The sequence below is a fragment of the Mchenga conophoros genome, linkage group LG5, assembly GCF_057382185.1.
Source record: "Mchenga conophoros isolate Kocher_MC1m ecotype Shallow Benthic linkage group LG5, M_conophoros_male_GT1.1, whole genome shotgun sequence".
Classification (NCBI taxonomy): Eukaryota; Metazoa; Chordata; class Actinopteri; order Cichliformes; family Cichlidae; genus Mchenga; species Mchenga conophoros.
This window is the reverse complement of record NC_140530.1, coordinates 15505110-15518861: the sequence shown is the minus strand read 5'-3', so window position 1 is coordinate 15518861 and position 13752 is coordinate 15505110. Positions and strand designations below refer to the sequence as shown.

At 42.1% G+C, this 13752-nt stretch overlaps 1 protein-coding gene across 2 annotated transcripts in view; it reads right to left on the bottom strand.

Moving 5' to 3' along the window:
- The window catches only part of LOC146574011 (histone deacetylase 7-like), a 43551-nt gene that overhangs the window by 11657 nt on the left and 18142 nt on the right, over window positions 1–13752 (bottom strand). For both annotated transcript variants that reach the window (XM_085273541.1, XM_085273543.1), the window contains exons 2-18: window positions 11316–11500; window positions 10647–10734; window positions 10088–10202; window positions 9889–9959; window positions 8870–8983; window positions 8562–8659; window positions 8014–8112; window positions 7394–7547; window positions 5902–6128; window positions 5488–5694; window positions 4774–4972; window positions 4493–4626; window positions 4282–4402; window positions 4133–4182; window positions 1468–1575; window positions 1206–1261; window positions 5–92 (exon numbers count right to left, since the gene is read on the bottom strand). In XM_085273541.1, coding sequence (XP_085129667.1) covers window positions 5–92; window positions 1206–1261; window positions 1468–1575; window positions 4133–4182; window positions 4282–4402; window positions 4493–4626; window positions 4774–4972; window positions 5488–5694; window positions 5902–6128; window positions 7394–7547; window positions 8014–8112; window positions 8562–8659; window positions 8870–8983; window positions 9889–9959; window positions 10088–10202; window positions 10647–10734; window positions 11316–11500 — 2114 coding nt within the window. The remainder of the gene's footprint in view (window positions 1–4; window positions 93–1205; window positions 1262–1467; window positions 1576–4132; window positions 4183–4281; window positions 4403–4492; window positions 4627–4773; window positions 4973–5487; window positions 5695–5901; window positions 6129–7393; window positions 7548–8013; window positions 8113–8561; window positions 8660–8869; window positions 8984–9888; window positions 9960–10087; window positions 10203–10646; window positions 10735–11315; window positions 11501–13752) is intronic.

Here is a 13752-nt window from a genome sequence, read left to right as displayed (position 1 = left end):
TCACCCAGTCCACAATGAGGATCTTGCTGACGCTGAGTTTCTGCTGGAGCTGCTTGGCAGCGATGGCCACAGAGTTGAAGAAACAGAAGCCCCTGTGGACAAACAGACAGGAAGAGTGGCAGCCACATGTCTTTATCACGACATCTTCACTAAATTAATATCACAGAACCACCATATGGACCTTAGGAACCTCTAAGGAAAGGCTCCAGTTATCATATGGTGGCTATTTATTCCAGGCTGCGACAGTCACAGCGCTGACTCCAGCTTGAAAGTCACAGAGGGATGATCCTGCCACGTTAATGTTTACAGCAAATATTTGAGAAATGAGGACGTTTCAGTTCGAGCTGTTTCGTCTGCTGACAAACAAAAAACGTTATGCTGAGTAGAAAATCTCACACTCTTGAGAAATGCAGAACCCACAAATTCTCTGACAAATAGACAACCAAGGTTATCAAAAATAAAACAAAAAACAACCCACTCCTCATTCCAAATGATAGTGCAGCGAGAGCAGCGGGCAGGACGTGTGAGATCATTTTAGAGAAATGAACTCACAACTCGGTGCAGCCGATCCCTAAACACTCACTATCCGCTATAAAGGTATGCAAAAAAAAAGTGTTGATGTAGGAAAAACAATGGAGGAATGTTGGAAGTGGCAGTGTCAGCATGGGTCGTAAAGTGTGACTGTCTCTGTGAACGGTATATATTATAAGCTGTCTAAACTTTGCTCATCAAGAAAAGTCATTATCATCCCATAAATAACCAGTGACAAGCAATGCTGAGCACACACACAGATACAGACACACACGCATAGAGTCCCAGCTGAATGTGGTTACTTGGCTAATGCCTCTAATCAAAGACTGACACAAATTCATGCACGCAAGTATGCACATCCACACAAAGACCCACATTTACTGTGCACGCACATGTACACTGCTCTTCTGAGGTGCTTTGCTTTGTGCCTTGAAAGCTTAAAAGAAACTGAGTGGAGGAGGAAGTTTGCCTCGGGCGTCGAGCAGGTAACACACAGCACAGACTCAGACACACATACATTAAGGTAGAGAGAGCCGGGCACTCTGTCTCTCTCTCTTGCTCAGAAGTATAGCTGGTTTGCAATAAATCCTTTGAAACACTTTGCAGGCCTGCTGGCTCCTGGTATGTGTCCGTGTGTGTGTGTGTGGTGTGTGCGTGTACACTGCTGTACTTACAGAGGGGAGGAATGGGTTGCATGGTGTCCAGGGGGCCTCACAACTGCAAAGCCATTCTGTAAAAAAAGGCAGAAAAACCTTCAACACTTTGCTGCTTTTATAACGCCAGATCTCCACACGTGAAAAAGGTTCACGTCTTTATGTCGTTATAACCAATAGTGGGTGCTTTGCCAAGGTTTGCAGCACATTATGGTGATAGACTGCAGTTTTGAAATTCTTGACAAAGCCCATGGCATCGAGGTATTTGGTTATAAAGACACACCTTCAGCTCTCTTTGTGCCACCTTCAGTGCCAGGTCTGTGACACATCCTGCAGCAATGCGGGAGGCTGCTGATGTGTGATGTTCATTCCAGACTGTATCAATATCCACCTGACAGAAAAACGAGGAGAGATGCTTGCAGTCAGTTTAAAAGTCAGCTACAGATTTTAATCTGTTATTAGATTTTGCTCATCTGCTAAAAATAAGCTTAAACTTCTGTGTGCATTATGCCAACCATTGTTTAGAGACTTTTCTTTGTACATCGACTCTTTCTTTGTTGTTTCTGCTCTAAGTTAAAAAAAAATTTCTATGGTACTTGTTTGTCAGAAGTCATTTATTGGTGGCATGATGCTAGGAATGATGTCAGGAATGCCTCCTGTGAGATTCCTGACACCCCTCCCCCACCCATCACCTTCACTCAATACCAGGTTGAGATGCAAATGAGGAGACTTCACTCAGGCAAGTCTGCTGGACCAGACGGAGTGAGTCCCCTTGTCCTCAAGACCTGTGCCCCCCAGCTGTGTGGAGTCTTTCATAAACTGTTTATGCTGAGTCTGAGTCTGCAGAGGGTCCCGGTGATGTGGAAGACATCATGCCTCGTCCCTGTACCAAAGACGCCACGTCCCAGTGGCCCCCAGGATTACAGGCCCGTGGCACTGACCTCCCACATCATGAAGACCCTGGAAAGGCTCATCCTGGACCAGCTGCGACCCATAGTAAGACCACACCTGGATCCCCTTCAGTTCGCTTATCAGCCTCGTCTCGGAACTGAGGACGCCATCATCTACCTGCTCAATCGTGTCTACACCCATCTGGACCAGCCGGCGAGCACTGTGAGGGTCATGTTTTTTGACTTTTCCAGTGCTTTCAACACCATCAGGCCGACCCTCCTGGGTGATAAGTTAGCAGCGATGCAGGTGGATGCTTCTCTGGTGTCCTGGATTGTTGATTACCTGACAGGAAGACCACAATATGTACGTCTCCCACAGTGTGTGTCTGACAAGGTGATCAGCAACACAGGGGCACCACAGGGGACTGTCCTCTCCCCCTTCCTCTTCACCCTCTACACCACAGACTTCAGCCACTGCACAGAGACCTGCCATCTTCAGAAGTTTTCTGATGACTCTGCGGTGGTTGGATGCATCAGCAGGGATGATGAGACAGAGTACCGGGCTGTGGTCGACTCCTTTGTCACGTGGTGTGAGCAGAATCATCTGCAGCTCAACGTGGCAAAGACCAAGGAACTGATCGTGGACTTCAGGAAGACCAGGAAACACTTGACCCCTGTTTCAATTCAGGGGGTCAGTGTTGACATTGTGGAGGACTATAAATACCTTGGAGTACACATTGACAATAAACTGGACTGGGCTAAAAACACCACAGCACTTTACAGGAAGGGCCAGAGTCGTCTCTATTTTTGAGGCGACTGAGGTCCTTCAACATCTGCCAGAAAATGCTGAGGATTTTCTATGAGTCTGTGGTGGCCAGTGCGATCCTCTATGCTGTTGCATGCTGGGGGAGCAGGCTGAGGGTCGCAGATGCCAACAGACTTAATAAACTGATCCGTAAGGCCAGCAATGTTGTGGGGATGGAGCTGGACTCCCTCAAGGTGGTGTCGGAGAGGCGGATGCTGTCCAAGATAAAGACAATGTTGGATAACACCTCCCACCCACTCCATGACATGTTGGTCAGTCACAGGAGCTCGTTCAGTGAGAGACTGAGATTACCGAAAAGCACCACTGAACGACACAGGAAATCATTCCTGCCTGTGGCCATCTCCCTGTACAACGCATCCACTTAACACACTGTTTGCTGCTACAGCTACACATGTTTCTTTTCCAACTATTTATTTATGAGTGACTTATGTATGTATGTATGTATATATATGTATATATTGTACTATTCTTAGTTAGTGTATTGTCTGTCTTGTCTTAATGTTGGTTTAAAATGGAGCACTGTAACAAAAAATAATTTCCCCCAGGGATCAATAAAGTATTCTGATTCTGATTCTGATTCTGATACTGCTGGGGAACAATGAAATCAGAGGAATTTCTTTTATCACAGACTTTGCCATCTTGTTCCAATCACCCCTCTTTACCAGAGTAGCCAAGGGCCGGAAATCCAGGCAGATCAGTTCTCTTATCAACTGACACCCAGCCCCCTTCAGCTTTTCGTCTTCTCCTCTCCTAACAACAGTTCTTATAGCATTATAATCAATGTTCCCATATCATTCTCCGCTTTGTTCCTTTTCCCATAGTGCATTGTTCCATTTAATCTGATCTGCTCTCCTACCATTGTTTTTCTCTTAAATTTGACTTTTCTCTATCCTGATACTCTGTTTCCCCCACATCCAGCCACTTGGAAGTCTTTTTATGCAGTCTTTATGTTATCTTTTTCCTTCTCCTTTTCCTTTTTCTCACATCTCTATTGTAGATGAATATGCCATGAGCAATAACGATGTATGCAATGTCCTACATTTATATAATTTAGATTTTAAAGTAACCAAAAACAATAGCAATTGCAATTTGTAGTCTTCTTAGCTTAACTGTGTAATGAGGCATAACCTCCCATGCAGCTTTTGTTGCTCAGCATTGCAATTAGATAAGTGAAAAGATTCCAAAATGACTTGTTTAATTTGTGTGCTTAGGTGTGTGTGTGTAACACCTACCCCAACCCCTCCACATGGTAACATCAAAAAAACATGTTGAGACAGGATTCCTGCAGAGGATAATGTATAACACGAACATATTGTTATCATTATTACTATTACAATTGCGCTATAGTCATTGTGTTCTTCACGTTTGTTATTGATCTTACCAGCGAGTTTGCGGCTGTCCAGCTTGAGGCGGTTGAGCGGGTTGGTGCCAAATAAAAGTACGTGTTTTTCTGAATGGACTGACTGCAGCTCTTCTAGGGTTGCTTTTCTACTGCGGATGCGCTAGAAATAGAAGTATACAGATATATACATTTAGACTGCATGCTATGGTCATGGGGTATGCATCTGTAGGATAATGTGTGTGCACCATACCTCACACTGACTCCTTAGGCCCCTTTCATGCAGTCTAGACCAGATGCTCTGGATCCTTCCTGCATGCTCAGCGTGACGGCTGTTGTCCCCACAAATACACTGGTGCTTCTGCATCTGACCATCATATGCTAAACCTTAATGCACACACATGGAAACACATCATTTGACCATATTGTCCCTCTTCAATAATGTTGTAATACCATCGTCATATCTTGTAATCAAATTACATCATCAGGTAGTTGGAATGCTTCTTTTAATGTTGCTGATCAACTGTCACTCACCTGTGGTGAAGCGCAGCTGGGTGTCTGTAGCAGGGTTGGATAATGACATGGAAGGTATGGTGGTGGGTTGATGTGAAGCAGGAGGCAGGGAGGTGGAGGCGGGGGAGGACCGGGACCGACTGACAGGCTGGTGAGGCCAAATTAAGGATGGCACACCCAGCGGATCTATCTGCAGACTTGGTCTAAGGATCACCTGCCTCTGCAAGAACAGTGGGTGAAAAAAAGAACAGACAATAGACAAGAATATGTAAGGATTTATCAGCAGCTGCACATAGTAAAGACTCCCTGCAGGAAACCTGTCACATACACAATATGCTAAACTCAAATAAGAGACTTATTATTTGGTGTGTTTATTTCTCCTTCTCTAAAACAGACTGTTGATAAAGAAAAGTGAGCTCTTCCAAGAATGCTGAAGTGATACTGTAAATCAAAGTCTTCTGCTTGTATTAGCAAGGCAACAGTGCCTCCTGATGGCAAAAAGACGCTCCATTCGAAAGAATTCATTTATGTTACGGATGCAAGATAATGGTAATCATAATACTGTCTGCTAACCTGCTAACTAATACTCAATCATTAGTGGACCAGAAAGGGGCACTCATGATAAGATATGTTACTGATTAAGGTCATTAGAAGAGATTCACTGATTCATGCGCCAGTAGGCAATAAAAAAATAAGAATAATTTCTATGTGTGCACATGTAAGAGTGACTTTTACCTGATTGTAAGAGTAGGAGGGCTCGATCAAGCTCTCCCGGGAGGAGGTAGTAGACTCTGTGTCGTACACAGAGTCTGTGCTGGCGTTGCTCTGTCTCCGCCGATAGTCATCCTCACAAATTGATCCGGGCTCTGAGCCGCACACAGAACCTGTCCCTGAACCTGATCCCGATCCAGTCTCCTCTAGGTCCATGTCCTCTGATGGGATCTGTGTCAGAGGAAGCCTATTATCTATCTTTTTTTCCCAGCTCACGTAAGCTAGAACTTTTACAGTTTTCAATTCTTAAAATAAGGACTCTCTTTAAGACATATTTCAGTAAGACTGATCATGAAAAAGGAAATCCAAGCAGGTGCAGGTCATTAGTCAATCTGTTAGTACTAGATTATACTTCTTAAGAAATGAGCCTCCTTTCACCTTGCTCAGGTGTGAATTCTGCTTGAATCTCTCCACCCCGCTCCTGTGGTACTGCTGGTTCAGCGAGTGCTGGATGTGCGGGTGATGGCTGGTTTGCAGAGATAACTGTGAGTGGCTGTAGGGTGGCGGTTCTGAACGTGTTCGTTCCAAAGGTTTGTGACCTTCTCTTCTGGACAGAGTAGACAGGTGAGGGTGCTGCTGCAGAGAGATGGTGCTCAAACCAGGAACTGTGGAGAAGAGAAGAAACGTAATGTTTTAGAAAAGGTGAAAAACAAGAATGCAGGAAAAAAAAAATCCAAACTAAATCGATTATTGTTATTGGACTCAACTGTAGAAGGATGAAATATTCCACAGCTGTATTTCATATTAAAAACACTCAAAAAGAAAAATATTGAGAGCCATGCATTGCTTGCATGTAGAGCAGCACTTACAGCAGAGAGCGCCCTCGTGCCATTTTGAAAAATGATGCAACAAAAAACACAGCACAACACAGACAAGGTATCGATCTTCTCTAGATAGAGTCTTAGAGACCTCTCACAAACACACCTTTTTAAATGCAGTCATTTGAACTTGTTTTAGCATCAGTAGAGCGAGTCAGGATGGATCTGATGCAAGTCAGCGTCCATTCATAACTAAAGCTATGTGTACTTAGAATGGCAGACATTTATTTATATTCTTTTACTCAGATTTTTAGAGCTGTGCGCCTACACTACCCTACTTTATATATCTCATTCTTTGAGCCCGACTTCCTCTTCCATTATCAGTCATGAATGAACGGAGTCGGTGCCTTATTTCAGCATTAGCATATGCAATAGCTCTTTTTAAAAACAAAAAACAAAACAAATCTTGGGTTAAGATAACAGTAAAGAAGAAGCACAATTTCTCACAGGGTGAAACTGAGAGATTCACTACAGGAATAGAAGAAAAGGAAATGCTTATTTGTTGGGCTCAGTTCAGAAATCATGGATAAAAGAAAAACTATGGAAAGAGGTAATTAAATCTCTGTGCTTAGAGCAAAAGATCCTGTCAGAGGTTGAAATTAATTAATTAATAAAGAGTTTGACTATAAACAATGTGAAAAAGTGTGAAGTGCAGACTGTTATGTAGTTCTTTATAGAGCCCCCACTTTCCAGTTTTAATAACACAATCAATCAATATATATATATATTTAGCAAATGTCATACTGTGGTTGTTTTGTTAAATTCCACTCATCTCTGTTTCCAAGTTCACCATATTCAGGCTTAACTGGACTCATTCATGTGTTACGTCGTCATTATTTCATATTTTTACTGACTGCTATTTTTCAAAAAAGTAAAATGCACTGCTGTTGTATTGTATCTAGAATTCATATGTACATACATTTACTTACATTATATAAATAAAACAAACATAAACTCTGTGAACAACCATCCCACTGACTTGCCATTGAGTAAGCAATGCAAAGGAAGTGTGTTCAATATGCACATTGAGGAATAACAGGAATACAACTCACGAGAGACAAGCTGGGGGCGCAGAAGCCTGGTGTGTGGATCCAGTATGAACACAGGCTGTAGCCGCTGAGAAAGAGCTGGACTGCTTTCTTCCAGAGGCAAGTAAACCTGATGGAGACCAGATACTGCCAATGGCCTTGCTTCTCGCAAGTCAGCCTAGGGAAAGAGAAGAGAATGAAAGACGAGAGGAGATGACAGGAAATTCTAAAGCAATCACTAGTAATTTAATTTAATTTAATTTCCCTCTTATGGTAGTCTAAAAATGAGAAAAGCTAAGTATTAATGGATAGTTTAGGGGTTTGACAGCCTGTCACAGTGCATAGATGGACTGCTGAACTGTGTTATTGTAGTCAAAAAGGTGGTAAATTACCAAGAGAGACTCACAAAATATAGAAGTCGCACACAGTTCAAGAAGGAAGTGAAACCACAAGTTTCTATAAGTGTTCATGTGTGCAGGCACTATTTCAGAAACGATATCGCACTTGAATACAAATAGATCAACAGTATGAATGTTTATCTATGCAAGCTGTGTCCTTTAAAGTGGTGCTAGTTTCAGGAACAGGAGCAGCACAACCTCAATATTGTATGCAATGATTCTGGAGGAAATCCTAGCACTGCTCACCTGTGCAGGAAGTCCAGCAGTGATGTTGGGGATCCCAGGGGGATTGGAAGGCACGGTGAATCGAGCTAAATTACCATCCTTCAGCAACAGCCTCTGTGACTGAATGAGGAAGGTTATTTTCGTTACATTTTTAACATATTATTGATCTCTAAATATATCTACTTATCTAAACCTGAACCTGATTGTAGTAAAAGTGTTAAATACAGTACTATATATACAGTACTATCAAAACTATCAAGTCAAGGATAAATATGTTCAACATAGTGAAAAGAAAACTGCACAAATTTATTTTGACATCGGCTATTCGGCTATAGATGGAGGACCGAAAAGATCAAAATTAAGCATTTCAGTACTTCAAGTGTATATTTTTCTACTTCTCAGAACAGAGAGAAGTTGGATGTACTGTTTAAATTAATGCATAATGAAAAGTTTAAGAGAACCTTGTGTATGGTTAAATAGTTCACTGAGGATTCACTGTGCATTCATTATATGCTAAGGAGGACAAGAAAACCTGCTATATGTACTTATATATATACAAAAGGGCTTACCTCATGAGCCAGTGGTAAGGACCCATTATCTGAATGGAGGCTGTCATTTGGAGAGCTGCACCCTGATGCTGGATTGCTGCTGCCACTCTGGGAAGACTCTGCACGACAGAATGGAAAGAAACCTATGAGGCCCATCAGTATCAGTTGCTTACGCCATAATGGAAAATTGATCAAGCTGTGCTGAAATCTGATGGTGAGCGCTTCTGGAAGGTTAGAAAGGCGAGATCAAAGAAACTTTAACAAGAAACGGCTAACAGAGCCGAAGAATAAAACTCTGACAGAGATCCAAGTGAATGTAAATAGTTTACCCAGAGTTTCGGTCCTGTGCTTGACTGCAGGAGGGGCACTGATCTTTCGCTGCAGCGGGTTTGGCCTTGTGGTGATGAGTTTCTTTAACTTCCACTTCAGTGTGGGCTCAGACACTGCACACACACACACACACACACACACACACACACACACACACACACACACACACACACACACACACACACGTGAAGAAATGGGCACATAAGCTCTCATCAAGAGTAAAGAAAGGTATTTGTAGTTCTCAAACTCACATTACTATATCATTGCTTTATACATCGGCTACACTGGCAGGAAAGCACCGACTCAACAACGCACACACTATAATGACGTGCTCAATTTCTGTACCATAACCCCACAAAACAAATACCTCAGCCCTGGACAAGAGAATCAAAACGTCCATTGTATACATTGGTCAGTCCCAATAAACCTGAATAAAGTAATCAATCAGTGGCTGACTCAAAGTGGATAAAAGAAAAATTTGTGTTGTCACAGAGCCAACAAATGCACTGGAGGGTGTGTGTGTGTGTGCGCGCTGATGGTTCTAGGGTAACGCAAATAAATAATGGTACGTGTACTCAGAGAAATGTAGAGGAAGGCGTGACCACGCTCGCTCTCATTCACACAGTGATGGAGAACTGCTCTGGACTCTCACGCAGTTCATTTTACACATACCTTACCAAGTTATATAACCGCTCAGGTCTTTGTGTCTCACTGTATCTATTGTTTTTTGTTTGTTTGTTTTATTTATGGCTGTTCAACCTCTCTTTGACGCTGCAGGGCTGATGTAAAAATGAGTTTCTCTCATCTCAATGCAAAGGACACGCCTTTTCTCCCTCACTTTTTCCATTATTTGGACAGGTCAGTGACAATGAAGACAGGTTGTTTAAACATTAAGTGTTAGAATTGCAGGTGATTTCAGTCTAGCAGACTTAAAATTTAAAATCACATGACCTCTACAAATTTAACCTCAGGGTGAGAACCACAATCTCAGACACGGCTACAGCCGCAGGAGTCTCACCTGTTCTTCTCAAGGCGCGCTGGTCACAGGGTGTAGGCTGAGGCTTCGGGGACATATCAGGAACCCGGAGCCTTGTGACCAAAACAAAACAACAGACTGTGTCAATTTTAAGTAACCACAATAAAGTTTTTGCTGAGCGTGTGCTGTGTTTGCATTTGTTTTGTGTTTGTATCAATGAAAAATCATTGATGTCTCTCACCCGAATCCTGGGGCAGGACTGCTGTGGTTGGGAGTCACTCTATCATGGGTTGGCTGGCTCTTCATAATTATGTGTTCCCGAAGTTTCTGCTTTACCAGGGGACTGGCTATAGCACCTGTCAAGAAAGAAAAAGATCATACACAGACAAAGGGCAGGTAGATATATGTCCAAGAGTGTGGATGACAATAAGAAATAATAGTGATTTAGTATTTAAATAGTCTAATTACAACCGTTTTCTATTACAACTTCCCATGAAGCAGTCAAGAAAATTCAGAAGTAAGAGCCAAGATCCTCTTTGCACTCTTCATTTCCTCTACATTGTAAAAATAAAAACGCTTTCCTAAAACAAGCTTGTTTGTTTGACTTTGGTTTGATATGAGTGCAAATTTCCCTGGAATCTGAGAATACCTCACAGTACTGCTGGAAATCCCCCTCTTTTTCAGTAAAACATACAGTGTGCTATGACTCAGAAGAAGAGCATGTAAACCACCTTATGGTCGCTTAAAGAACTGATGAAAACACATGACAGTGTGGAGAAAACAGAAAACACAGGACTCACTCTGCTCGTTTTTACTCTTTTGAATCAGCTGATGTAGCTCTTCTCTTTTCTCCTCACTCATCTCTCTTTGCCTTTGTTCGATGTTATACTGACGGAAAAAACACAGAGAAATGCATTTTTAAAATCTACACAAGCAAAGGACAAAAGCTGCAACTGTCAGTCTCTGACAAGCACATAAATACACACATCTCGAATAAGATAGCTTACAAAAATAGAAGAAAAAAAACAGGATACTGAAGTGTTGCATCAGTCAGTTAATCTGTGACAAGTGTCAATAACAAATTAAATGCCGAGAAAATGGTTTGTTTATAGTAACCTAAATCTGCTTCTTACTCATTTCTGAGGAGTCCTGCACAGTACCTGGTTAAAGGTCTGCGGTGAAAGCAGCTGCTTTTTTCTGTGGCTGATGTGGCAGGCGGTCATTATCTTATAGTCAGATAAATAAATGCCAGATGTAGCAATTTTGGAACAGGGGCAAAATGTCATGAGGGTATTTGGTCTCTGTTTCCATGCTGAATTTTGAAGAAACAGAAACTTTCAATGTAACGTTTTAAACTGGCTGATTTCAGCCAGTGCACTGATCCATGCTATGTCCAATTCATGCTGAAGCTTCATTATGTCACTGTCCAGCTCAACTAGGTGAGAACTGACATCTGAGTTTGACCTCACCTGCAAGTGCTGCTGGGAGAATTGGGCACAATGTTGAGCGGTGAGGGATCCCATGAAGAAAGGAGGGCGGGGGGCCAGCATGGCCGAATCTGGGCCTGGATGTAACAACCTGCGGGTCACACTTAGGTCCATGGGTGGATTCCCATTAACGGGCAAAGAAACCTGCTTACTGATGATCACATCCACTAAAGATGGAGAAAGAGAGGCAGAGAGAGAGAGAAACATATTATGTTGCTGACTGTGCAAATAGATACTGTTATGTAGGTAGCAGATGAAAAATCAGAAGGCTTCTCTTTAACATTTCTTGCTTCATCTGCATCACTTGTTCTGAGTTTTGCCTGTCATAGAGAGATCATCACCACATTCAAGTTTTCCCGCTTCAAGTAAACTGCTCATTATCCAAAACTAAAGCTTCTTCTGTCTGCTCCCTTAAGCACAAGGGGTTTGCAAAAGCGGATGGCTCCAAATTTGTGTCTCCTCCCGGTTTATACCGAGGACATTACATTCAGAAAGCACAAAAATGAAAGATTCTTGTATATGCTGGCGTTGGAGATGCATAAAAGAAGTGAAAGAAACAGGGTGGGAAGTTGTATTTTAACGTTGTGCGGTTAAGTCGTTTGGATCAGGCACATGAATCTGTCGTCACCCTTTCAGGTTTTGCTAAAAGCGAAAGAAATAAAAGCCTAAATTAGCACGAGCGAGACATCTGAATCGGGTCTCGGTGTCCTAATGAAAAACAGATGTCTTTTTAAAGGTGTGTGTGTGCGGTGGGGGGCGGCGCAAAAATGTTTTGATCAATTTATGCACTCTTAAGGCCACCGAAAACATAAATATCATGTCTTATTTTACTTTCGCCACAAATCATTTAACCATAGCATGCATGGCCCAATGTGGGCCTGATGGTATGACCTGGAAAAGATAAAACACACATGGAGGCTAATTATAGCTACAAGTGAGAAAGCACCAAGCTGAAGTTTGTCTCACATTTTGCGATTACAAACAAAAGCGTTCACAATGCATGGCCTCAGGTAACTTCATACTGTTCTTACGTTTCAATACAACTGACACATGAAACCAATGAACGTGATGAGGAATGTTTCGGTACTGATACAAAAGCATAGAGAGATACAGTATGGAAGGAGACACCTTGCTCCCTCCAGGGTAAAGAGCAATGGGAGGGATGTAAGAATGAGGAAATTTACTGAACCCGTATGTCTGAATGACTGTAACCTAAAATATTACACAATATTACTCACATAAGTCCTGTAAGTGGACATTTTTTTCCCTTCTTTCTTTACTGGTATATTGTGTTAAATTAGAGTAACTTTTGTGGAAAGCACAGTAGAGGGAGTAGCAAATTTCTCTCATGTCACAAAATGTGAGAAGATCTTCTTTCACTGCAGCTATTCAGTTGTTATAGGAGTTGTCAATTTAACAAATAGGATCACACAATGAAATCTACTACACTGATAACGCACCCTAAAAGATTCAGAAACACTGATTTCTCTGTCTTAACCTCCAGCGTGTGTTGAAATTAGGCTATTAGAATCCACAGCAGCTGCAGTTATTAGCTCCAACCAGCCCAAAACAAAACTACAGGCTACACAGTTCTTCTCAACTGGCCTCCATTCTCAGCCACAGCCCTACATCTGCAGACAGCCCAGACAATGTGGTTTGGCTGTCATTCCTCACAGCAATCCTGACTCAGAAGAAAATAATCATGTGTGTGAAAAGTATTTTGAGTTGACAGAATTCCTCTGAAGAAAGAAACACTCCCACACTCTTATGACTGCAGGCTATGTGGCTCATTAACACATAAAGGAAAAAACAAACAAACAAATACAGGGTGGGAATTAATATTCAGTAAGTTCAATATAGTACTTTACAGTTTAAACCAAATGGTTTCAGTTCTGTTACCCTGCTTGATAGCAGAACTCTGAGCTCACTATAACACTTTCTGTTCACAGGGACAGCCTTGGGTTTTAATATTTGCTGTATTGTAACGCACAGATGAGCTTTTGTGTCACGGCTAAAACCCACGACAGCAGGAGAGATAAAGATGGGACAAAAAGGTCTCTAGGAAAAAAAAAATGAAGCCTGCATTTTTACAGGCTTCTCATCCGTGCCTTACTGGAATCCTACCTTGCAAGTTAACTCAAGTAATCTGTGACACATCAGACAAAACTTCATCTCTGACAATCAGAAATATCTGGGCCTCCCTCCACTGTCATCTGGTTCATACCTTTTGCAATAGAACATTATGCAACACTGTTAAAATTCAAGGGGCTTATTTTCTTAAGCTTCTACTGTAATAATAAAGCAAAAGGTGCAACAGGAAGTACCAGTAGCTGCAGCAAAGTATGTATTACAAGAAGAATGGCTGTGTGTTTTCAAAGGAAATCAGACAATCACTGGAGGAGCGGGCCGGCGGTGGTGG